This window comes from Saccostrea echinata, unplaced genomic scaffold, assembly GCF_033153115.1.
Source record: "Saccostrea echinata isolate AGI-Se365-2 ecotype Australia unplaced genomic scaffold, CSIRO_AGI_Sech_v1 ptg000029l, whole genome shotgun sequence".
Lineage (NCBI taxonomy): Eukaryota > Metazoa > Mollusca > Bivalvia > Ostreida > Ostreidae > Saccostrea > Saccostrea echinata.
In genome coordinates this window covers 9145001-9172252 of record NW_026889778.1, presented here as the reverse complement: position 1 = coordinate 9172252, position 27252 = coordinate 9145001, and the positions used below count along the sequence as shown (strand labels likewise).

General features: G+C 34.6%; 2 protein-coding genes and 1 long non-coding RNA gene across 3 annotated transcripts in view; 2 read left to right on the top strand and 1 right to left on the bottom strand.

Annotated features, from left to right (window-relative positions):
• Positions 1 to 16725: 16725 nt before the first annotated feature.
• On the top strand, positions 16726 to 17487 carry LOC133194940 (uncharacterized). The gene is made up of 2 exons (XM_061330837.1): positions 16726 to 17268; positions 17399 to 17487. Exons 1-2 carry the CDS (start codon positions 16743 to 16745, stop codon positions 17485 to 17487), a joined length of 615 nt encoding a protein of 204 aa, XP_061186821.1. The 5' UTR covers positions 16726 to 16742.
• A 5157-nt stretch (positions 17488 to 22644) lies between these two features.
• LOC133194939 (uncharacterized) lies at positions 22645 to 24081 on the bottom strand. The gene has a single exon (XM_061330836.1). The coding sequence runs from the start codon at positions 24079 to 24081 to the stop codon at positions 22645 to 22647; it is 1437 nt and encodes a 478-aa protein (XP_061186820.1).
• A 2524-nt stretch (positions 24082 to 26605) lies between these two features.
• Positions 26606 to 27252, top strand: part of LOC133195550 (uncharacterized) — an 18353-nt gene continuing 17706 nt past the window's right edge. Inside the window, exon 1 of the long non-coding RNA XR_009722218.1 lies at positions 26606 to 26673. This is a non-coding gene — a long non-coding RNA (uncharacterized LOC133195550). The remainder of the gene's footprint in view (positions 26674 to 27252) is intronic.

The window sequence follows — 27252 nt, the reverse complement described above, 5'->3', positions numbered from 1 at the left end:
ATCATACCCTTTGACAAACACGAGCAGGTGCCCCCTCCCCCTTTTCAATTTTTTAAATCAATTTAACTTTCTCCAAAATACATTTTTTTTCATTAAATTTGTCAACAATTTGCATAATTAGTTATGAATTATCCAAAAAGTGCCAATAAATTGATTAACGTGAGTTTTGACCTTTGACCTGATAGGACACAGACTACCAATTATTTTGCTATACATTCCTTTATAATGTTAAAATTAATTTAAAAAATCACACCGGCTCAACTTACCTGAAACTTGGCATAGAGTAACAACAATTCAAGTCCAAAAAATTTTCAGGCTCTGGGGAAAATTCATAGTCTGCAAGTCCTGCTATGGCATCGCAAATAACCCTACCCTGCTTATTTCACTTTTCCTTCGAGGAAAGGGTAAACATGGGCCTCTTTACACCCTTCCTACTACGCGCTTAAAAGCAAAATTTCCCATTATTATCAATTTTATAATTTTTTTCAGACCCTCTCCTTTCCATCTATGCCCAAAAATAACCCCATTCCACCCCATATACACCCCAAAGAATTTTTAAGAAAAAACCTCTATTTTTAAACTGGCACTACTTGCGTGGTCAATGAAATAGGGGTAAAATTAGTAGTCTGTAACCTAATAAGGACACAAACCTTGTCTGATTTTGCTGAAATCTGACATGCCGGTGTCTTTTGTTTATACAAAGCAGTTGATGATGTTTCATTGAAATTGATGGTTCCAAAGCAGAGTTATGGCCCTTTAATTGATGTGCTGGAACACCTTAAATCAGAGGATGAAATGAGCATAAGACAGACAGTTCTCAAATTTGAAATGCTAACAACTCACATATGTTACAATTATTTTCTTTCTTTATATTTTGGTATACTAGATAAATATGTCCTATACAAAATTCAAGAAGCAAACTTTACCTATTACATAAATAAATATTTTAAACAATTTTTCAAAAAAATACCTTCAAAAAGCAAAAAAATTCTTGGAAATTTTAAAAATAAAAATGTTTAGCAAATTCTAATTTTAGTAAAACTTATATTAAAAAATTCTACAATATATATGCTTTAACAAATCAGTATAAAAATTAGGGAAAAAAGATTAATACCTTTGTTATAAGCAGATTATCCAACCTGGTTCATTCAGCCTCTGTCAGGAAGTGGTACTTACTACTCTAATTGGATTATCCCTGGTCATATTTAGACTTCTTTAATGGGTGTTTCATGTAATAATAAGCATGATTAGACAATAAATACCATAAATTTTATAAAATTTTGGTTTTTATAACTCTGAATTTACAAGAAAAGGAATTTAAACATGCATTTTACCTACATACATTCTTCACTTTGCTGTAGAAAAAGGGGAGGTAACTCTGCAATAGAAAGGTACAAAATAACAGAAAATAATTATAAAGCATTTCATATACTTTCAATGGTTCAACACAGAAAATACATACCATGTCTATGTCACATATAATCAATTCTGGAATTACTTGGAAGTTGACTACTAAGAACAAAAGGGGGGGGGGGTGTATAGAGATAGTTATATTAAAATGCACATAAATTCTGCCTGCTAGGTGGATCACTATTTTTGCACAGTGTACATCTAAATTCTTGAAAACACCTGTCCTTGTCCAAAAAAGATGATTTTGTCTGATATGCGACCATAGACAATGATGTCCAAGACGCCTCAAGATTAGAGGAAGTCAGTAGGACTAAACATTCCATATGAAATGTTGAGCACCTTACTAACCTCCCCTGTCTTGGACAATCACAGATCAGTGCCAGCAATCAGACAGCAAATGTGTAATTCCAAAAGCTGAAAGAAAAGGAGAAAGTTTTAGAGACTTTAAACCAGTTTGGCGACAGATGATGGTGATAGATGAATACATTACCAAAAAAAAAAAAAAAAAAAAAAAAAAAAAAATTGGTACAAACTTAAGAGACAGTTGATTATATACCTTTAGTTAAGGCTACTGTAGAGTAATATTGTTGACGGCTGTTCCATGTTTTCTGAATACTCATTTGTCTCTGCTGCTGGTAGAAATTTATTCACTTCTGACTGGCAACTGGCCTGAATTTTTAAAAATGAAAGAAGTCTCCCATTCAGGCCACTGCATACAATCCCACCACATCAACTGAAAATGAGCCACTGAAAAAAAACTCAACTTTTAAAGCACTTTTAACTTCAATTCACATTCATAATTAATAAATAATTGTATCAACTATAATTACATATACACAAAGAGACTAAAGTTTTGAGGAATAATGCATTTCTCTAATACTAAGAGCAGTCTAAAAGAACAATAAAATGTTATAACATACCTGTGTTTTTTGTACTCCATTTGAAATTTAAAATAACTGGATAGGTGAGGAATGTGCTCTTTGTCAGCTACAATATTAAATATAGAATCAAAATTCATATTGCATAAATTCTTGACACTTATCAATTGCACACATTACATCATACCCTTTGACAAACACGAGCAGGTGCCCCCTCCCCCTTTTCAATTTTTTAAATCAATTTAACTTCTCCAAAATACATTTTTTTTCATTAAATTTGTCAACAATTTGCATAATTAGTTATGAATTATCCAAAAAGTGCCAATAAATTGATTAACGTGAGTTTTGACCTTTGACCTGATAGGACACAGACTACCAATTATTTTGCTATACATTCCTTTATAATGTTAAAATTAATTTAAAAAATCACACCGGCTCAACTTACCTGAAACTTGGCATAGAGTAACAACAATTCAAGTCCAAAAAATTTTCAGGCTCTGGGGAAAATTCATAGTCTGCAAGTCCTGCTATGGCATCGCAAATAACCCTACCCTGCTTATTTCACTTTTCCTTCGAGGAAAGGGTAAACATGGGCCTCTTTACACCCTTCCTACTACGCGCTTAAAAGCAAAATTTCCCATTATTATCAATTTTATAATTTTTTTCAGACCCTCTCCTTTCCATCTATGCCCAAAAATAACCCCATTCCACCCCATATACACCCCAAAGAATTTTTAAGAAAAAACCTCTATTTTTAAACTGGCACTACTTGCGTGGTCAATGAAATAGGGGTAAAATTAGTAGTCTGTAACCACGTGTATGTTGGAGCGTAGCGGGAACGACATCTCTAGATAGAGAATGATGATAGCAATTACAATCAAAGTACTGAAAGTACTGGGAAGCGCTAAGCAATGTTTGCAAATTTGAAACTCATTAGATTTATTTTGAATTTAAATTGCCTGTTGTATTGGAATAAGTTTACTAATATGTTGACAGTGCAACCGCTGGGGCGAGCACAGCTGTTTGATACATATTCACTTTGAAATAAATTTTGTATCCGCCTCTTTGAAACGCACGAGGATAGATTTGAATGTTCGAGTCAGTGACATCACATGATGTCGTTATACGTCGTTGTCTAATAAAGAGAGTGAAATTTATTACACAATTTCATTAAAGCAAGTCAGTAACTTTTTTTTTAAGTTTACTTTGTTTATCGCACGAAAGTTAGAGCAATACCGCAGTTATGGAAAAAAAATCTGTTTGTGTTAAATTGCATTTCCGGAAGGTTTTGTGGAGAAACGTTCATTTGGAGCAATGTGCACAATCTGAATTTTCTCTTCGCTCCGGCGTTCCTTTGAGAGCTAAATTGCAGTTATGAGCAGCACTCGCATCTAGATTTCTTTTTCTTATATATTATTACAATTATGCAAATTTATCCTTACGTCGCAGGTTCGAATCCCACCGTGGGACGTGTAGACCGGTCCTTTGGATGAGACCATATAAACCGCGGTTCGATTCTGTGTCGCAATAGGTGCTGGCACGTAAAAGATCCCTCACTGCTCAAAGGCCGTAAGTTCCGAGCATAGGTCTAAATTTGCAGCCCTCTACAGCCAAGTGGTGAAGTCTCAATATGAGTGAAAAATTCTCGAAGGTCGTTACACACACACACACACACACACACACACACACACACACACACACCCACCCAAAACAAGTTTATGTATCAGTCGAAAACGATATATTTAAAAACAGCTTCTAGAGACAAAAGAGTTATTCTACTGATACATGTAACGTATAGTGCATATTAGAATACAAAAATAGGAAAAAGGTGACTCGACCCCAGATTTAAAAAGAAAAAAAAAATGGAAAAGGGGAGAGGGGGGTCCATACCCCAAGTGCCTGTGAAAATAATTCCTTATTGATAACATATTTATTAAAATTATGAATAGAACATCTTAAAAACAACTTAATATTCTGTCTGAATTGTTTTTAGTATAATTTCCTTTTTTTCATATTCATAAGCGATTTATGAATTTACGATTATACAGAAAGGATTTTATAAGAAGTACATTCAAAGGCGTGCTGATAGGAAAATAAATATCCACTGCACTGGTGTGTTCGGTGAAACGGAATACTGAAAATGATTAAGGTTTTGCATTTAACGCCATATCTTGCGCACTGCACACTCAAAGCACCATATTTGTCATCAATGTTTTCCTCGTTTTCCTCTCTAAGTGGATTAGTTAAAAACACAGCCTCTACATGCCCTGCATGTACGTACAGCTTTACATTATATTTTTTATCCATGTTAAGTATAGATATGGACAGTCCATGAATGCATTCTAGACTCTTAGTAATTGATACTGAGATGCGAAAATCAACATCATTGATAGCTCTCTGCATGCATGGTGCAAGGCATCGTCGCAAACCACGGCCAGAATGTTCGATCCTCTCCCATTGTAGGAGAGAGCTATATGCGGACTACGGACCGTGGCTTGAGACGATGGGTGCAAATGTGATAATAGAAAGACTTGTTTTTAGTTACATTGTCTGAAATAAGGGTCTAGAAGAAGAAATGTTAGTTAATATGGATATAAATTATACAGAACGTAAGTATATTGTATTCAATTTTATGCGAAATTTTCTACTACATAGCTTAATTTCAGTCTGAGTTTTAAATACTTATTAAAATTCTATCTGAGTTTTAAAAATACATGTATGAACAAATTCAATCACTACATTACGTGACATATAATGAATCTTTTTCAGATATTTGCACCAAAGATGGTTTTTAATAACTTCTTCGAATTAACACTGCAGCAACTATTAGTTATATGTTACACAAGTGGTGTGTGTCGACAAGATTTTTAAATGAACTACAATGTAAAGAGATAAGAACCGCCCTTATCCACTAAGAGCGGATTTTCCTACTGTGACACCTATAATAGAACTGCACGTAACTCAGTACTTGACCAAAACAGCCGAAAGAGAGTCGGGGATTTCCAGTTGCATATATTTAGAAGACTCAGTGAAGTTATCTTTAACTTTTTTAGTGGCGCTGGATCGCAAACGGAAGTATAGTATTAAGATGCCAGTAATTAAGCGGTTTGCACTGCGCTTAGCGCTTACAAAATTAGCGGATTCAGGAATTTTTAAACGGTGAAGACGAGGAAGGAATAAATAAAAGTAAAGAGTATTTCCCCTTAAATACAAGATATCTTATTCTCACATTTCCTTGCAAGCAAATAATTCAACAGCTTTTTTGATTGGGGAGAGATTAAAGGTCTTTATAACGTCAGAAAACATTTGGAGGATCGGGTGTGGTGGTCAAACTTTTCGTAGGATCTTGGGCAATATTTGTTGGTATGTGCATTTACACAAGAAATATTTTTCTTTGTTTTTATTATTATTTTTTTGTAGTTTTCTTTCTTTTCTTTTTTTTTTTAATTTTTGCTGATTTTAGCCACATACACTGTACATACATACGCACAAATACTAACTAATAAACACACCACAAATGGAAGGCTTGAATATAAATTCTAAGAAAATACAAATGAATGCTTATAACAATGACAAAATACATAGAGGATATTCAATGTTTAGTAGCTGGATATGGAATCTATTTCACAAGTGGGACAGGATTTTTTTTTTTTTAAATATTTTCACGAGTGCGAAGATTTAAAAAAAAAAAACCTGTCACGAGTGAAATAAATTCCCTATCCAACTACAAAATATTGAATTTTCTGTTTATTACATTTTCTTTGATTTCCCTCTACCTCTGTCTTTTCTTAACACAATGTCATAGACTGTGACGTCATAGTTGAGCGATTGAGACGTCATGTGAGATTGAAAACAATTTTAACATGGATTTTAGCAACATATTTGGGAAGAAATTAGCAGTCTGAGTCTCTATAAAGACGGTTACTATCTCTATCTTATGGCAAGCCAGAAATTATTTAAATTTGATATCAAGAATATCAATTTGGTATCCGTTCACACTGTGAGAGAATATTTATTCAATAAATAAATAGAGGATATTTGAAGTTTTGTTGTTGGATATGAAATTTTTTACACGAGTGGGACAGGATTTTTTTAAAATATATTTTTACGAGTGCGAAGCACAAGTGAAAATACAAAAAATCCCGTCTCGATCACGAGTGAAATAAGTGCTTTAAACAATTTAAAATCTACACTTCCTTAGAAAACTTTCATATAAGTTTCAGCTTTTCTGGTCAAGTGGTTCCTGAGAGGAAAACTTCAAAATATTTTCCCGATATATTCAAATGTAAAACTTTGACTCTCTATTGTGGCCTCACTCTACCACCGAGGGCCATGGTTTATAAAATCTACACTACCTCAGAAAACTTCCATGTAAGTTTCAGCTTTTCTGGTCCAGTGATTTTTGAGAGGAAGACTTTAAAAAAAAAAATCTTATATATTTCAATGCAAAACTTTGATTCTATATTGTGGCCCCACCCTATCCCTGGAGGCCATAATATGTACAATTTAGAAATCAAACTAAACTCCCTCAGGAAGATTCCACATAAGTTTCAGCTTTTCTGGTCCAGAGATTCTTGAGAAGTAGATTTTTAAATATTTTTCCTATGTATATTTCAATGTAAAACTTTGATTCCATATTGTGGCCCCACCCTACCCCCTGGAGGCAATGATTCGGACGATTTAGAATCTACACTACCTCAGGAAGCTTCCACATAAGATTCAATTTTTTTGGTCCAGAGATTCTTGAAAAGAATATTTTAGAACATCTTTCCAATATACCGTATAACGGGTATTTTCTGCGCTTGTCCAATTTTTGCGGAATTTTGAGGATAGGACAAATCGGCAAAAATTACAATCGCAAAATATTTTTCAATATTTCTTCAGATATATATTTTATGCATGCAAGTATGATAAGTTGTGCGTATATCACAGGATTCTCATTAACGCAAGAACCTGCGTACTGGACGAAGCAAAATTATTTGGGACGCAAGGTTCTTGAAAACGACGCGTTCGCAGACTCATGAGTGGACACGTCCTCGTAAGCGTGAAAATTCGGGTGTCATCGAAATTCGAAGAAACTAGATGTCAGGATTTGTCCAAAACATATTGAATTAAAACGTTCCTGTAATTAATATCAATTTAATATTAAGTTTATACAAAAACGTCTTTTCTTGTACCTATTTCTTTATTTGATACGGATATACACGTACATTTCAATGACTAAAAGAGATTTCGAAATTATTAGTCCAAACTCCGATAGCTGCAAACAACACATAGTAGCTTTTCTTTCTTTCCTTAACACTTTTTTCAATCTTGTGTTTTATCTTGAGACCATAATTACTGCTTGTATACACAATGTGGCTTGATTCTCTCGTGAATTTCACCCAATGCAGACGACTGACAGGATTAGTTACGCCTCAATGCATATGGCACCTGTGATTGTATACGGTCAACTTTAGGTGCCTTGATTATGCAACTGTTTGTTTGAGCTTAAAATATAAACACCAGGTTAATTTTGGTGGCAATTAACTATAAGTGTATTTTTAGAATATGGTTTGGATGCTTTAATTATCTATATATTTAAATATTTTAATAGATCGCATAAAACGTTTGTTACAATGTAGAATAAAGATTTTTTATTGTTGTTTGGGTGGACTGATACTGCAATAATTCATTTCAACTGAGACTCGACATAATTTTACAAAGACTAACTAAAAGATAGTAGTTTAATTAAGCTTAATAGCTTAATACCAGTTCTCGTGCACCTTTGATCAATATGTCTCAATGAATTTATAAATCGTAAACATGGCAGCTATCTGATAATTCTTAGAGTTTTGTGATCATACCCAGTGAATAATTTTTTGCGGTATAATGCAACCGCAGAAATTGAAAACGCAGAAATTAATTTGCTTTCTTTAAGGGGTTAAATCGCAAAAATTTCCAACCGCAAAAAATACCCGTTATACGGTATATTAATGAAAGCCTTTGATTCCTTTTTGTGGTCCATCTATACCCCGGGGGCCATGGTCTGTACAATTTAGAATTTATACTACCCCAGGAAGCTTCAACATAAGTTTCAGCTTTCCTGGTGAAGTGGTTTTAAAGATTATAAATACTTTTCCTATTTCAATGTCAAACTTTGATTCCCTATAACTTTTATGGTTCAACCCTAACCCTGGGGCCATGATTTGTGCAATTTAGAATCTACACTTCTTTAGAAAGCTTCCACATAAGTTTCAATTTATTCTGGCCTAGTGGTTCTTGAGAAGATTTTTTAATGACCCCACCTTATTTCTGCCTTTCTTGATTATTCTTGATTACCCTTGTAAGGGGACTTGTCCCTTCATTTGAACAATTTAGTATCATCCCCTTTACCCAAGAATGCTTTGTTCCAACTTTGATTAAAATTGGTCAAGTGGATCTTGAGAAGTCGAAAATGTGAAAAGTTTACAGATGGATGGATGGACGTCGAACAACGGATAATCAGAAACGTTTACTTGAGCTTTCAGCTTTGTTGAGCTGAAATTGACAGAAAAGAATATTTCAGCTGTACGAATGGAACAGAGCTGGTTTACCAACATCCCTAGAAAACAAAATACATCAAACTCATAAGTACTTTGGGATGTAAAATAATTTTTTATATATATTTTTTGATAATATGTGAAAAATATGATATTCAACGAAAAAAAAACCCTTTTTAACTCAATTAAAACGAACATTAATTTTTCAGCTTTAGGCGATGAACAAAGGATGACTGTACTTAACGCCGGGTTTTGGGTCTTTTTCGATCGCTTCTGTTGCTTTTATATCTAAATCTTATTTCATTCATTTATATTCATGAAAGAATCCTGTCAATATGGAACCAGATTTAAATGTTAAAATGATTTAAGATGTGATAAATTAAGATAATTCCATGTTTCTTGTCCTTTCTTCTTTCCAAATATAGAGAATTTACGCTTATCTGCCCTTGATTGAACATTAGGTATGCATGAGAGGTGGAGCTAAAATTGCAAGAATGGTTCTGAAATTAAACTTGATAAATAACAAAGACATGTATTAAAAAATACGTGATCACTCTTTCCCATTTCCTCTTTATTCTGTATGGCACAAGTTCACTATTTACAAAGGTTTCAAAACGAAATTAACAATATGAGCACGTCCATGTAAGTAAAAAATCTTTTAAAACAATGCTTAACAATTTAAGGTCAAGATCTAGTAAATGAAAGGTGCCTACAGATTTCTCAAATTTGAGAAATAAATTCCTTTAATGATGCTTTATAACTTAAGTTTGGTCAAATAAGATGTTTCGGGGCATAATTTGTAGATAAACAAGATGAAAAATCATATTTTAAACTGTCATTTTCAATGAAAAAAATTAGAAAACCAGCCATGAATAGGGAGTTTTTTTTCATATCAGACAAAGGAAATGTATCCAGGTTGCTTACAGTCTCTCAGAAAACGATTATTTGTATGTTCTTTGCCTCTTCTTTAAAATAATATTAAATTGAATATAGGTATCGGGCTTATTTTTCACATGATTTAAAATTGAATTCCATGAAAATACTCTATTTTTTTCATAATTCTATTAGAACCATAAAGTACGGGAAAAAGAAAGTTAAAATTGATTATGGCGTCATAATTGATCTAGCACCAAAAAGTTACTCTAAAGTCACTTACTAGATCTTGACCTTAACGTGTTCGAGCAGAGTGTCTTAGTTAGCACAAAACATGCTACTTTACAAGTCACCTGACGGAATTTAGTATTCACAAAGTTACATGTATCTGAGGTAAGAAATCACGTGGTGAATTATAATATTCAACATGTCACAGCCCTTGGTTACAATAGAGAGAGCGAATGTAGGAAGAAGCAGTTTTTCTCGTTTAAACCATGAGTGCATGTTTGTCTATTAATCTCCGCTTGAAACAACATTAGAAATGCAAATATACAGCTACTGTTAGAAGGAGAACAATAGACAAACATGCCCTGACTATGTAAAAAGTGAGTAAAAAAGTGGACGACCTCATTATCGTAAGGAGATTCAAGAAATTGTGATGACCTCTGCCTTTGATTACAGATTCGTACTTCGAAAAGACATACTTTTTTATGCCCCCTTAGTCGAAGATTCAGGGGTATATAGTGGTTTTTTTTTTGGCCCTGTCTGTCTATAGCTGTCTTTCTGGTTGTCTGTTTGTCCGCAAAAACTTTAACATTGACCATAAATTTTGATTGGTTGGAGCTATGGCTTTCATGTTTCACATGTGTATTCCTTGTGACAAGACATTTCTTTGGGTACCATCATATTTGACCTTTTGACCTTGACCTTGGAGTTTGACCTAGTTTTGCAAAATGTTAACTAACTTTAACCTTGGCCATAACTTTTCAACCATTGATGCTAGGGCTTTCATACTTCAAATGTGTAATCCTTGTGACAAGACCTTACTTTGGATATACCAACAACTTTGCTACCTTGACTTTAGAGTTTTACCAACTTTTGGAACACTTAAACGTTGATCATAACTTCTGAAACCGTTCACGGTAGCTCAGTCGGTAGAGTGCTCGCTCCGTGATCGGGAGGTCGTGAGTTCGAATCTCGGCCGCAACAGACCTAAGTCGATAAAAAATGGGTAGCAACTGTTCCTTCGCCATGCGCTCGGCACTTTGAAGTGAAAGTTGCGGGTCCTTCGGATGAGACCTTAAAAACCGAGCCCCGTGTCACGGCAGGCGTTGGCACGAAAAAGACCCCTCACTGCTCAATGGCCCTGAGTGCCGAGTAAAGGTCAAAATTTGAAGCCCTTCACCGGTATATGGTGACGTCTCTATATGAGTGAAAAATTCTCGAATGGGACGTAAAACAACATACAATCAATCAATCAATCAATCATAACTTCTGAAAAGTTGGAGCCAGCGCTTTCATACTTCAAATGTATAATCCTTGTGACAAAACCTTCCTTTGGATACCAACAACTTTGATACCTTGACCTTGGCGTTTGACCTACTTTTGGAAAACTTCAACCTTGATCATAACTTCTAAACAGTTGAAGCTAGGGCTTTCATACTTCATATGTGTAATCCTTGTGACAAGACCTTCCTTTGGATAAGAACAACTTTGGCCCTTTGACATTGACCTAGGAGTTTGACCTACTTTTGAAAAAAATTAACCTTGGCCATAACTTTTGAACGGTTGAAGCTAGAGCTTTCATACTTCACATATGTATTCCTTGTGACAAGGCCTTACTATGCATGCCAAAATTTGACAGGGACAAATTTGACCCTTTGACCTTGACCTTGCAGTTTGATCTACTTTTGGAAAACGTACTGGAAAGAACTTTCTATGGATACCAACAACTTTGACCTTTTCACCTTGACTTTGGAGTTTGACCTATTTTGAAAAAAAACTTTAAACTTGGCCATAACTTTTGAATTGTTGGTGGTAGGGCTTTCATATTTCACATGTTTATTTCTTGTGAGAAGGCCTGGACACCATTAATTTTGACCAATTGACCTTGACCTTGGTGTTTGACTTACTTTTGAAAATTTCAACCTTCTCGAAATCTGCTGGGGCTTTCATATTTCACATGTATATTCCTCTAGACAAGTCCTTTCTTTGGGTACCAACATATTTGATTTGCATTTGAGAAAGTTTATCCCTCGCTATAAGCGCTCGCCCCGTGATCGGGAGGTCGTGAGTTCGAATCGCGGCCGCGACATACCTAAGTCGATAAAAAATATGGGTAGCAACTGTTCCTTGGCCATGCGCTCATCACTTTGAAGCGAAAGTTGCAGGTCCTTCGGATGAGACCTTAAAAACCGAGGCCCCAAGTCACGACAGGCGATTTTCACAATAAAGATCCCTCACTGCTCAATGGCCCTGAGCGCCGAGTAAAGGTCAAATTTTGAAGCCCTGAACCGGTATATGGTGACGTCTCTATATGAGTGAAAAATTCTCGAATAAGATGTAAAACAATATACAATCAATCAATCAATCCCTCGCTATAAGTTGCCATACGTGGGCATCAGTGTTTTACAAACACGTCTCGTATTTAATGTAATTAAGTGAAATTGTAGATTAGACGTTGAACATTCCTGCAATTAAAAGAAAAGTGCTTCTTTTGAAAGTTTATTTTGTCGCAAATTTCGATTGTCCCTGAGTGCAGTCATCCTTTGTTTTGGCTAGACTCACTTCGAAAGACAGAGTTACTCTTTACTTTGTCGGTATATTTCTTCAAACACTTTATCAAAATAATAGTTATCATATAGTTTTTTTTTTTACATATGGTAAAATGTGTACAGGTAAGGTATTGGCATAAGATCGTTGTCAAAATTGTACATTCTATATAGTTACTTAAGTGATATTTTAACCAGCCATTTGCGTGTTTTTTCTTGTCACAAAATATGGTAATCACATCATATTTGTCTGTTGTGGACCCTGGGTTAGAAATAAGTATTCATTTCTGTCTATGGATACCTTCAAATAGGTAAACATGTACAACTTGTAGTATACCGTACTAAAAAGTGGTACTTGTATACGTAAATGGAATTGAAAACAATGGCACGCCATACAATACAAACTTCTATACTACTATATTAAAATAATAGACTCGAATTTTTGGCCTTTAATACCGACAAATCGGAAGAGTACTGTCTATTGTTTTATATGTTTTAAACATCATTGGTACTTGAGGATTACCAATTTGTTTTTATTTTTTCTCAATTAAGCTTCGCGAATTAATAATCAACGAAAATTCCTCAAAAAATTCCGGAAATCATCTGGATTTTTTTGATTTTACAATCTTGCGCGTGCGCATTACATTCACGCTAAATCACGGTGTTCGAATCTGAGAAGACAAAAGTACTAAGTAGATATATATTTGTTATTTTATAATTTCTCTAATAAGAAATCATAAAATTATTTGAACAGAATACATAGCAAATTTCCAATGAAAATTTACACGTATTTGTATTATCGTTTCTGAGTTTATCAATGCAAATGTGATATTGTGGCCACGTGGGTAATCATTCGCCATCTCGGAGACACATTTATTATATGTTATTTACGTCTCTGGTCATCTCAACGGAGGCAAAAACCTCATGATCGTAGGAGCAATATTAATGTAACTACCCGATTTTATTTTATCCTTCCTTTCTTTTATGCTTTTTTGAGGGGAAAGGGGGGGGGGTGTTACAACTCCAGCTAGAATCACATTTTAGTGAAGTAGGCATTCTTTTTCCGCCAAAAATTACAATAACATTATTTTCATTTCTTAACTTTGAAATAAATCGAAATAATCAATTAACGTCAATATAACCGATATTTTCAATTTGAAATATGTCTAAATGATTGTAACTTGAATTTGTTCGCCATGTTTACTATTACCTTCACTGCTGAGATTTATAACGCGGTAAATATGAAACATAAACTAAGGGCAAAGAAATATTTGATTCCATGCAAAAAAATTCACATTATATTTCTTACGAGAGTGTAGTGAAATTAATAGTATTATTGTAGGGTTATATAGCTTTGTTATGTAAATACATGACCTCTGACCCTGACTTTATATAGAAGGGACAGCCTGTTCTTCTAAATATGTAAAGGTTGTCGTGGTAACTACGCTTAATAGGTAGTCTGAAGTCAGCCCTTGCGGCCCGTACAGTTCATTCTATCAATGCTGCTGAAATATCGATCATTTGCATAGGCGTCGGAAGCAAATTGAAAGTGGGGTTGCTAAATGAAAGTGGAGGGGCTAAACCAACGAAAAAAGGTAAGCCCCAATTTTCAATACCTATACTATGTCTATCTTTGCGAAAAAAGTGTGTGTGTTGGGGGGGGGGGGCTAAGCCCCCCTAGCACGTTCCACGGTTCCGACGCCTATGATTTGTAAAATATACTGAAACGCAAAAGAAACGCAACAAGCAGTAATCTACAAATATTTGAATTTTTTATCTAAAGATTTTAAAAAATGAATACATTACGGTTAAACTTGATTTGAAAACATCAGAGATTTGATAAAAATGTTAAATGATTATCTTTAAACTTTAGAAAGTAACACATGACTGTTTAAAACATCCCCAACCCGGCCATTCAATTACAGCGTGCAATTCTGCCATGCACAACAGTTGCAGCTTGATTTCTACGATGCAATAAGTTCATCAATCTCGAGATCTGAGCAACAGAAGTTTTCTTTGCGATTTTTAAATGCCTGTTTTTCAGATGATGAGGTCGAATTTTCTCTATCCAAGCGCAGTGTAGTAACCCTTGGACTTCCGGTCCAAGGACTGTCATTTATGCTAATGATACGTAAGAACCTGTTGAGGCGTGATGTGGATCATATTTGCTTCTGCAACTCCCCATCACCTTTATTTTGAAATTTCCCAGCTAGAGCAATGGAAATGCGTACTTATGTCATTTTCAGGAAGGTTTGGCATCGCTTACGGAAAAGTAAGGGGAATTTATTTTTCGGAACATTGCTGCATTGCTTATGATGAACAGATACACATCCTGAAAACCCCATATTATTGCCAAATGTTTTGTTAAACATGCAATTTTTGATTTCTGTTAAACAGACTCAAACTTAACTTCCGGTAATGGTATCAAAATCATTCAACCGTTAAATTACCGATATTTACAAAGTTGAAGATGTCCTTACATTTCAGATACAAAATTATATCCTAAATGTTATATTTTCCCCCTAAAATATGATGTTGCGTTTCTTTTGCGTTTCAGTATATAATCCATGCATAGTAAATCTCAAAATTATGAGGTGGGACAAAATTAAGATCATAAAGAATATTTATTCATTGATGAAATGAATTATATTTAATCGTAGCAAACAAACTAACGTTTAATTAAATCGCCAAAAGAAAAAAATACACCAGCGTGAAAACAAGTTGTCTTCTTCAGCAGCCATGACAGTTCCCATGTGATGTAATGACTTTTGATTGAAAACGTTTAATACTGCAGTAGATTAACTTTTGTTATCACTAAACAGATATATAAATGTTTATGAGGTATGTATTTTATTTTTGCTGCATTATTTACGTATGAAGTAAGAAAAATTCCCATATTCAGTTCAAGATCCGCTCCCAAATTCTCATTGGCTGTCCCAAAATAAAATCGATCAAGGTCAGTAAACTTTAAAGTTTGGTAAACTCAGACTTTACTAAATATTTTGAAAAAAAAATATGCTTTGAATAATTACATCAAAAACATTTATTTTAAAATGTTTCTGATTACATTGTATGATTTCAATTGAAAAATGGAAATGATATTGTATGATCCAAAAAGAGTTGTAACCCCCCCCCCCCACCCCCCCACCCCAACCTCATGAAAAGGCTTCATTATTGCAGCAAGAAGTACTTTCAAGTTCCTACTTTCCTACTTAGGATACCCTTGGTAAATGTCCGATATGTACATGGATGCATTCATAACAATGTCAACCCGTGTACGCACGGGTCAAAGTCTAGTAAGTTAAAACGAAAGTAGAATTGTATGCATTTTCAGAAAACGTCATTTTTAGAGAATTAAGAAATTGAGGAATGCACATGCCAGGTATACTTTTATTTATTTACTCTTAACTGAAACTGTATAGGTAGTGACATAGTAAGTGATTTTATCTACAAGTATTTTCTAGTTCTTGAGGATTTGAATGGTTTCTTTAAAAGAAAGGGGGCGTACAAGGCGAGGATAATCCCCCGTGTCTCTGTGACAATATTTTTCTCAATTTTCAAAGTTCAATTTTATAATTTTCTAAAATAATGTTTTCCGTAATGTCTTCTTTAACACATATGATTCAGTTATTTTATTGAATGACTTTTTGCTTGATAATTTGTTTTTTAAAGTTGACAGTAAAGCATATTTAGTGGGAAATTGGTTTCTTAGAGCCATAAAAAAAGATTTTTGAATATGAATGGGTTTCGTCTCCATTCTTCATTAACGTTAATATGACGGAAAGGTAAATGTAAAATCTATTTCATGTTTTAAAAAAATGGAGTCTGAACCCATTCTATATGAAAATCGAACTTTTCTGGGAAAAAAATTACGCTTCATCAAACTCGTTTATTTAAATCACACTGACATCAAACAAGACAAGCAGACTTCGTAGCGTAGTGGTTAACGCGTTCAGTCTCACGCCTAACCATGAGCTTTGGAGAGAGTTCAAATCATGCGTGAAACTTTTTTTTTCTTTTTCACAAACCTTAAAAACATTAGTGAAAAATAAATTGTCAATAATTTATGAAACAGAATATGTAAAAGATTATATTGACAATATAATTTTTGAAAAATATAACTTTTCATGAACTTTTAGAATTGAAAAATGTCTGCTCTCAGGGAGGGGGATCGTCCGCGCCTTGCACGCCTTCATTCTTTATTTGAAATTGAAGTTGACGGAATTGTTTTAACAAAGTATCATTGCTTTGATTCTTTTCTACCAGTGCAGAATCAGAGATTATAAACAATGCCTGAACTTTTGAAGCAAAATTACCGTGAACAGCTAGCCACCTGGATTGGGAAGACCTGTCACTTCCGGTTATTGTACAAGATCAGCAGAGATGGATGTTCAGCCACAACGTTTCATCAAAAGTGTGACGGTCAGGGACCAACAGTAACAGTTCTGTATAACACAAATAACACGATATTTGGAGGGTACCTATCACAGAGCTGGAATTCCAATGGCGCACATATCGCAGACACAAATGCATTTCTTTTCCGACTGCAGTATAACGGTTCTTCTTATCCACATAAAGCTCCTGTCAATGGTTCCTATTATAATTATGCAGGCTATGGGGATGGTAATTATGGTCCATCTTTTGGAGGGAATACTGACTTACGCACATTTCAAGGGAACGTTTCAAAATCTGGCAATACGTTTGCGCTAAGTGGTTATGTGCAGGTGCAATACTATACTTACAATGGACAGGATACCAACTCTATGACAAACAATAATCTGTCGGTTACCGACCTCGAGGTCTACCTTGTCGTAGGTATAATCGCCGTGTATTAAACTTTTACTTGTAATTGTTTTGTAATTGTATGAAAATCCTGCAAAAAAATTTCCACACAATGTACTGTCAATAGGTATATAAATGAGAAAAATAAAGTAATGTATTGTAGATGGAACAGGACCAAAGATTTTTGACAAACCATGGAGAGAACCACCTGAATGGAACAATGAGGTATTAAATGTAATTATAGTATTATAATGTATATAATTTTCTTATCAATCAGATTGAATTTAATATAGTGTAGCGGTTATGCATATATATATATATATATATATATATATATATATATATATATATATATATATATATATATATATATCTATATATCTATATATACAAAGCACTAAAAATGACCAACGACACGAACAATAATAATTGTCAAATTTTCGGGACGACTTGCCCCTTCCTCAGGACAAAGAAAAAGTTAAGAAGTCATAAAAACAAAGGAAATAGAGAAACAAAAACAACTAGCACTACTACTAAACTACCAAACACTAAATATTTATAGTGTTACATGTTTAATTTCAAGTAAATAAACAGTCGTGAACAAAGAAATCCGGAGCGCTATGAATTGCGTCCGGTCTATCGGGTGAACTCTGGTGAAGTGCGATTTACATAATTGAACGAATTAATTATCACTAATTAACTACGACAAGCAGTAATTCGTACATTGTCTTATTCTCTCAAAATAGCGTAACTATTTGGGCAGACTTGAACGCAACTTGCTACTTCAAGCACCATTTAGGCCCCTTAGCTGGTTGCGTTTCATTGACGATATAGAGATGAAGTGGGTGGAATGTCGCGAGAGCCTCGAGGCATTCATTTCATTTGCCAGCACCTTTCATCAGTCTATCAAATTTACAGTAGACGTATCTAATTCGAAAAACATATTCCTAGATACTACATCTACCCTGATTGATGGTGAAATCGAGTTCAGTCTCCACACGAAACCCACAGATTCCCATTCGTATCTTATGCCAACTAGCTGTCATCCCCCACACACATTTAAGGATGTGCCTAAGGGTCTAGCCACCAGAATTCGGCACATCTGTTCATCCCCTGCCTTATATCAGGAACAAAGCGGTCTCCTCAAGTCCCACTTATGCAAAAGAGGCTACAATGCCCGCACCGTACAAACAGCTATTGATGAGATGGCGGGACATGACAGGCAAAACCTATTACGCTACAAGGAAAAAGACAATAGCGGCAGGGTCCCTCTGGTAACCACATACCATCCCGTCCTTAAGAACCTCAGCGGTATCCTTCAAAAGAATCTGCCAATTCTCCACTCAAATAAACGAATGGCAGAGGTCTTTAAGGAGCCCCCATTGGCTGCACACAGACGCCCGAGGAATCTAAAGGACATGGTAGTAAGAACCAGATTGGACAATCCATTACCTAACGGGGGCTTTAAAACTTGTTCTGACAGAAGATGTCTTCTATGTAAGCACCGCTCTGACACAGACAGCTTTAACAGCCCTGTTACAGGCCGCAGCTACAAAATACTAGGGAATTTGTCCTGTCAAACAGACAACTGCATTTATCTCATCAGTTGCAAAGTTTGCTCCAAATAGTATGTTGATGAAACAGGAGATCTCCGCAGGAGAGTCAATAATCACCGTTCTACCATTAGGACCAAAAAAACTCAATGAACCCGTTGGGGAACATTTCAACCTTGAAGGTCACAAATGGGAGGACATGACAGTAGTGGTTATTGACCATAATCCAAGATGGACAGACGCTCAGAGAAAAGGCAAGGAAAAGTTCTGGATGCATAGGCTGAAGTCATTCCGCCCTGATGGTATTAACAAACTTAATGACTTCACCAGGATGAACGTGAACAAGACCCAATCCCGGATTGTAACAAACAAGTTCATTCTCTCTATATAGTGTAAACTTTACCGTTAATTCGCATTAGCAATTCTGGAACAACCTACCCAGATATTTACAGCTTACATTTTTGTGTATTTCTTTTATCCTATTTCCAAATTTATAATATATCCAAATTCATATTTTTAAAATTGCCCTTCCATATTATCTTTCTTTAATTTCTTTTTATCATGTATAGTTACGCTATTTTGAGAGAATAAGACAATGTACGATTTACTGCTTGTCGTAGTTAATTAGCGATAATTAATTCGTTCAATTATGTAAATCGCACTTCACCAGAGTTCACCCGATAGACCGGACGCAATTCATATCGCTCCGGATTTCCTTGTTCACGACTGTTTATTTACTTGAAATTAAACATGTAACACTGCAAATATTTAGTGTTTGGTAGTTTAGTAGTAGTGCTATTTGTTTTTGTTTCTCTATTTCCTTTGTTTTTATGACTTCTTAACTTTTTCTTTGTCCTGAGGAAGGGGCAGGTCGTCCCGAAAATTTGACAATTATTATTGTTCGTGTCGTTGATCATTTTTAGTGCTTTGTATAAATTTTCATCCGTGACCTTGTATCTGCTTAGTAGATCCGACACTTAGGATATACAGTGTTGTTGGTTTTTAGTGCTTTATATATATATATATATATATATATATATATATATATATATATATATATATATATATATATATATATACACATGTATATTGAAAATGCTATTTTTTATGCCCCCGTAATCGAAGATACGGGTAAATATAGTTTTTGCCCTGTCTATCCGTCTGTCTGTTTGGGTGTCTGTGTGTTTGTCCGCAAAAACATTAACCTTTCCCATAACTTTTGATTGGTTGGAGTTATGGCTTTCATATTTCACATGTGTATTCCTTGTGACAAGGCCTTCCTTCGAGTACCAACATATTGGACCTTTTGACCGTGACCTTAGAATTTGACCTACTTTTGAAAAACTTTAACCTTGGCCATGACTTTTAAGCAGTTGGTGCTAGGGCTTTTATATTTTGCATGTGTATTTCTTATGACAAGGTCTTCCCCTGCGTACCATTGATATTTACCCTTTGACCTTGATCTTCGAGTTTGACCCATTTTTAGAAAACACTAACCTTGACCATTACTTTTGAATGATTGGTGCTTGGGCTTTCCTATTTACCAGGTACATGTATATATATCCATTGACAGAAGCCCTTTCTTGGGTACCAATATTTTTGATCTCTTGACCTTGGAGTTTGACATGCATTTAAGAAGCTTTAACTTTCACCATAAGCTGACATACGGGGGCATCAGTGTTTCACAAACACATCTTGTTTTAAATACTGAATACCTATAATTATATACATGTATATGTAAGGGTAATACAAGATCTTTAAAAAAAATATGCTTTGCTATCTGAAACGATAAAAATTCAGAACTGAAAAATGAAAAACATTTTGATGATAAATTGAATTTTCATAACTGTCATTTTTCTTTTACGTGAATCATAGTTTTTCTAAACCTCAACTAATCAATGTAAACCGAAGTTCTCCACCTTGTCTGAAGTTTATTGTATGATTGTATGTTTTTAACGCCCTATTCGGAAATAAATCAAGCATAAAGAGATCTATCAAGTTTAACCTATATATATATATATATATATATAGAGAGAGAGAGAGAGAGAGAGAGAGAGAGAGAGAGAGAGAGAGAATATTACATACTAAAATCCATATCATATGTCATATCAGCCCGAGTGGCCCCATATCAGCCCGAGGGCCGAAGGCTTAATATGCGAGTTCACATAAAATCATTGAAGAATGTTTCGTGCATGTTTATGACCTTTTTTCTATTAAATCTAATAAAGCAAATTTTAGGTCTTTGAATACAAATTAAGTCCACAGATGTTAGTAAAGAATTCTTTTACATGTACATGTATATTTAAATAAAATCAAGTTAATTGATTTTTAAACTTTAAACAAGCGTTACTTCCGGTTTGATATGGATTTTTGCCCGCCGGTCCGATACGTGATATGGATTTTCGGAGCGGTCCTTGATATGGGGTATTGTGACGTCACCCGTATCGCACAGTGCAGAATCGGTGTATTTACTACTAAGTATATGATATATAGAGAATAATACATGGCAAAATCTGTATCACACCCCATATCAACCCGAGACTCCAATATCAGTCCGAGGGCCGAAGGCCAGAGGGCTGATATTGGTCGAGGGTTGATACGGAGTGATACAGATTTTGTCATGTATTGTTGTTTTTAATAATATATTTGAAAATAGTGTCTAAAAATCATTTATAAACTTGTAAATTAATTACAATTTTTTAAATAATCGAATGTGTTCTGTTTTTGTTGAATTTCCGTTTCTCATTTTTTTTCCCAAAGGCAATGCAATCAGCGATAAGAAATGAAATAATTATAAATTAAACAAATAATTATTTTGAATAGCATAAGATATCTGATGAAGTAAAATTACAATTTAAATAAACTTCATTAACAAAAAGGTGTAATAAAGGGTGTAGTAAAGGGTGAAATAAAGGTTGCTGATACAGGTTGTGTAATACAGGGCGCGTGCCTGTGTTCATATCAGGGATGCAAAAATCCTGTATTATATAACATATATATATATATATATATATATATATATATATATATATATATATATATATATAAATGAAAAATATTCAAACATATAAAAACACAGAGAACGAGTAAAACATAAGCGCTTTCATTTCTTCTTCATGATGTTATACAATATACTCATGGTAACGTTTATTGTGACGTCATAATAACTTAACGTTAACAAGTCTCTGATTGACGTCATATTTTTCCGTACTTTTGGCAAAATAATACAATAAAAAAGAAATAAATGCGACTCAGTAAAATTCTCTACATGTATAAAGTACAATTCTTTTACAATAAACTATTTAAACTAGGTTTGAAAGTCCTTATAAAATGTTTTTCTTTATCTCTTCTTTCGATTGTATTCGAGTTATACAATTTATAAAATGGAAAGACAGTGAAAGTTTTATTTCCACATAAGTCTAGGTGTTCACTGACTTTAAGTTTACGGTATTCCGGCACATTAATTTGTTGTTTATGGACTCGGATCCTTTCCCGCAAGGTACTTCCCCTCTCTCCGATATATAATTCACCGCAACCAGAACATGTTATAACGTATATGACGTTTCTAGTTAGGCATGACATGTTATTATTAACTGTGAACTGTTTTCCGCTAAAATTAAAATGTTGTCCTTGTTGTATGTATGGACAGGTACCACAACGCGGATCCTGGCATTTGGTCACATGACATTCTGTCGTTTCTTTAAAAGAGGACTTAGTGAGAATTCGTCTAAGATTCTTCGGCTGCCTCCTACTGTTTATGAACTTTCGATTTTTAAATATTTTAGACATAGTTTCATCGGTCTTCAAAACGTCGTTTAGGTGATAAACAACTGGTGCAACGTTTTTATTTTGGGGATTATGTGTCGTTATTAATGGTAGGATCTTGGAATTTGTCCTGTTTTGTTGCACAGGGTTGAGGAGGTTTAAGTTCTTGTAGTCTTTGTATTCTGATTGATTCGTCATGAACGACGGTGCATATTCTCCTCGCTAAGTTATCAGGTATAGCTCTTTTCGTATGTCGTGGATGGCACGAATTAAAATGAAGATACTGATGCGTATCTGTAGGTTTGTAATAGATATCTGCCAAAATGACGTCGTTTTCCTTAATTAACAAAATATCCAGAAATGGAATTCTATCCGTACTTTCTTCCGCTGTAAATCTTATATCAGGATTAAGTTCGTTCAGCAATGTTTTAAAGGTAGATAATTCGTTGTCGCTGAATTTCCATACAATAAAGCAATCGTCCAGATATCTTTTCCAGTAATTAATAATATAATTTTTTACCTCTTCGTTGAATTGTTCTCCCACTTTTTGATACATTTTCTCTTCTAAGTATCCTAATGTTAAGGTGGCATATGTCGGAGCCATTTTTGTGCCCATAGCCGTTCCTTTTATTTGTTTCAAATGTTTTCCATTAAATGTGAAAGTATTATTTGTCAGCACTATTTCTGTTGCTTCCAAAATAAAGTCGCTTGAAAATCTGCCGTTAATTTTTTCAGGATCCTTACTGATCCAGTATTCTACGGCTTCAAGTCCCAGGGAACTTGATATATTACTGTACAAGTTTATGACATCCAACGTAACGAGCTTGCTGTTTATATCAACTTTCTCTGGTAAATGGCGGAGAAAATCGAAGTCATCTTGTACATAACTTTTGACTCCAGAACATAATGGCCTTAGAAGAATGTCTAGTAGATTGCTAAGTCTTTGCGTTGGTGCTGATGGTCCTCCTACTATTGGTCGGAAAGTGAGATCGTCTGGATAAGGACAAGTTATGTATTCCGAGCATTGGGATTTGATGGCCTCTTTTATTTTTCTAGATTTATGAATCTTTGGCAGTCCATAAAAATTGCTTTCACTATATTCATAATCAATTAAGAAGTCTTCTTCTTTTTCTGTTAAACTCGATGATGTTTTATGACGTTTTAAAAGATTCTTAATTTTCTGCATTGTTTTTCTATCGCTGTTGTTTGGTATTTCTTCGTAGTACTCGACGTTCGATAGCATATTCATTATATGAGTTTTATAAAACTTAGAATCCATGATTACAACAGCGCCACCCTTGTCCGCTTCTTTCATTACAATGGATTCATCATTCGACAATGATTTAAGTGCATTCTTCTCTTCTATTGTAAGATTGCATTTTATTTTGCGGTTTTCGTTATTATTCAGAGGCAAATTATTTAATGTCTCACAAACAACATCTAAAATTTCGTTTTGTCCTTTAATAGGATTAAAGTTAGATTTGTTGCGTACAAGATCCTCTTCCTCATCTGAATCTGAGTCACTCATTTTCTTTATAAAAATGTTCTGCTAACCTCAATTTTCTCGTATACTCTTTAATATCTGCCCTTAGTTCTTGATTGTTACTATGAGGTGTAGGGGTAAATTTTAAACCTTTGCATAACAGACGCACCTCCGAGTCACTTAAAAGTCTGTTGGAAAGGTTAATTACTTTAGGGTCAATATTTTTGTTGTGAGTATAGATTTCAAGTCTTGTTCTACACATACCGGTGCTTGTTCGCTGTGTGGCGTCCTTGATCCCCGTACTTGATGCGCCGGTTCGGAACTAAGTTGTTTGCCCCTTGGTTTGGTTTGCCTCCCCCTAAAAATAGTTTCTGGCATTTTTTCCTATGTATGTCACACGGTTAGTTATGTACATGTTGTGTGAATGACCTCTAGATTGATGGTTATATTTTCTGTCACTTGATGATGATTTTCCATACGATCTAGGATTCTGAATTGGTTTGAATGGAATACGTTGGTTCTGGATCTTTGGTTTATTACATATTTGATTTTTCCGTATGTAGTTGTCTTTCTTCACATTCGTCGCCGGTGGTAAAGTGTTATATGTATCATTCCTTGGTGGGACGTTTCTGCTTATTTTCTAGGCGGAATTACGTTAGTTTTTCTGATTTGTTGTTTGTTAGCTCTGTTGTCCTTTATAGCTTCATTTCCATACTTATTCTCGTAGTCTAACAGCCAAGCTTCCTTGTATCGCCATTTGTTGAACGTTTTCTGTTCTTCTCTTTAACAATCTGATTCCCAAATTTTAAGAAGAATTTCGAGAACTTTACCCGATGCTTTATTCCTCATTTCCTTTTCCATTTGTAAATCAAAATCAGTTTCTTTTTTCTGACTGTTGCTTGATCTCATACGTAGTAAAAGAATTTCTCCTTTCACACGTTCTTAGCTACCTCAATCCGGGTGGCTGTTTGGTCATCAGGCTCTCCGTGGATTGGTTTAATTCTGAATTTTCTCGGTAATGTCGGCTCCTGTTGATTAAGCCATTTTTCAAATTGATCTGCGTGATTTGCATTATTTACCTGGACGATTGCTTTATTGTATGGAAATTCAGCGACAACGAATTATCTACCTTTAAAACATCGCTGAACGAACTTAATCCTGATATAAGATTTACAGCGGAAGAAAGTACGGATAGAATTCCATTTCTGGATATTTTGTTAATTAAGGAAAACGACGCCATTTTGACAGATATCTATTACAAACCTACAGATACGCATCAGTATCTTCATTTTAATTCGTGCCATCCACGATATACGAAAAGAACTATACCTGATAACTTAGCGAGGAGAATATGCACCATCGTTCATGACGAATCAATCAGAATACAAAGACTACAAGAACTTAAAGAATATCTACGGAAACAAAGCTATCCAGACAAAATTATTGATGATGCTATTAAAAAAGCCACAGAATTAGACAGAAAGGACCTCCTCAACCCTGTGCAACAAAACAGGACAAATTCCAAGATCCTACCATTAATAACGACACATAATCCCCAAAATAAAAACGTTGCACCAGTTGTTTATCACCTAAACGACGTTTTGAAGACCGATGAAACTATGTCTAAAATATTTAAAAATCGAAAGTTCATAAACAGTAGGAGGCAGCCGAAGAATCTTAGACGAATTCTCACTAAGTCCCCTTTTAAAGAAACGACAGAATGTCATGTGACCAAATGCCAGGATCCGCGTTGTGATACCTGTCCATACATACAACAAGGACAACATTTTAATTTTAGCGGAAAACAGTTCACAGTTAATAATAACATGTCATGCCTAACTAGAAACGTCATATACGTTATAACATGTTCTGGTTGCGGTGAATTATATATCGGAGAGAGGGGAAGTACCTTGCGGGAAAGGATCCGAGTCCATAAACAACAAATTAATGTGCCGGAATACCGTAAACTTAAAGTCAGTGAACACCTAGACTTATGCGGAAATAAAACTTTCACTGTCTTTCCATTTTATAAATTGTATAACTCGAATACAATTGAAAGAAGAGATAAAGAAAAACATTTTATAAGGACTTTCAAACCTAAATTAAATAGTTTAATGTACGCAGGACAGTTAGGTGCCAAATGGAAATACCGGCGAATTTTTTAGATAGAAAATACATTCTCTACAAGGATGGGCATTTCTTTTTAGGACTTTACTATTATCGGACAAATGTAATTTGGTTGAAAACTAAACGCAGTACGGTTAAGGCAACACAAAGTGAAAATATGCTAATAAGGGGATAATGAGATATGACGTATAGGATATTTGCTCCGCCCTAATTTCCATATATGGAATAGTTGCTAAAAACAGCAAAACAAAATAAAGAAGAGTTTTTTAATTATCATTTTGTTTATTTTGATTTGTTTATTTTCATATTTTTCTCCATTGAATATAAAATTTATGATTGTTTTATTCGATGGCAAGCTATTTTATTTGACGTTTGGTGCGACATCTGTGTCAGTGAAGCGCTTGCGCTGCGCACGTTTTCATTCATTATCACGGAGTGATGGCCGAGGCGGATGGAAACAACGTTTGCTCATAAACAGGTCTGGTTAGAGCCAAGAAGAAGAGAAAATAGGTAAGTTGTAGGTACAGTAATGCGAAGAGAATACTACACTGTTCTTGTGTATAATTATTTGAAAGAATCAATGCACTCTATGGAAAAATATCCTTGCTGAATTTGTCACGATGAACCACGTGGTGACCCCATTAAAAAGCAATGTGTCAACGGTTTTAAAATATGAATTGTGCAGTGACTTTGAAATCCTTGATTATAAATAATTGTGGTTTATTAAGGCTAGGTATTATAAGTTAAATTTTTTTTTGTCACAGATTGTTAAATAAATGTTTATGATAAGTTATAATTGGACTGCTAATGAACTGCGCAATAGACTACCTCTATCTTGGAGGCCCAGTTATCATGGTTATGATCAAACCCTGCCTAATAGTCAAGAACTATTTTAAAACAAATAGTAAGGGTTTTTATTATGAGAATTAAATATATATTAAAACCTTTTAAAGGCAGTACAGTATGTACCTTCTTTGGGTATCAACAGAATGATGTACTTCAATTTCAAAACTTTACATGAAAACTGACCCCTTTTTTACTCTCAGGCTATGTGGCAAAATGTTTATATGCCTTTTACTTTACTGTTAT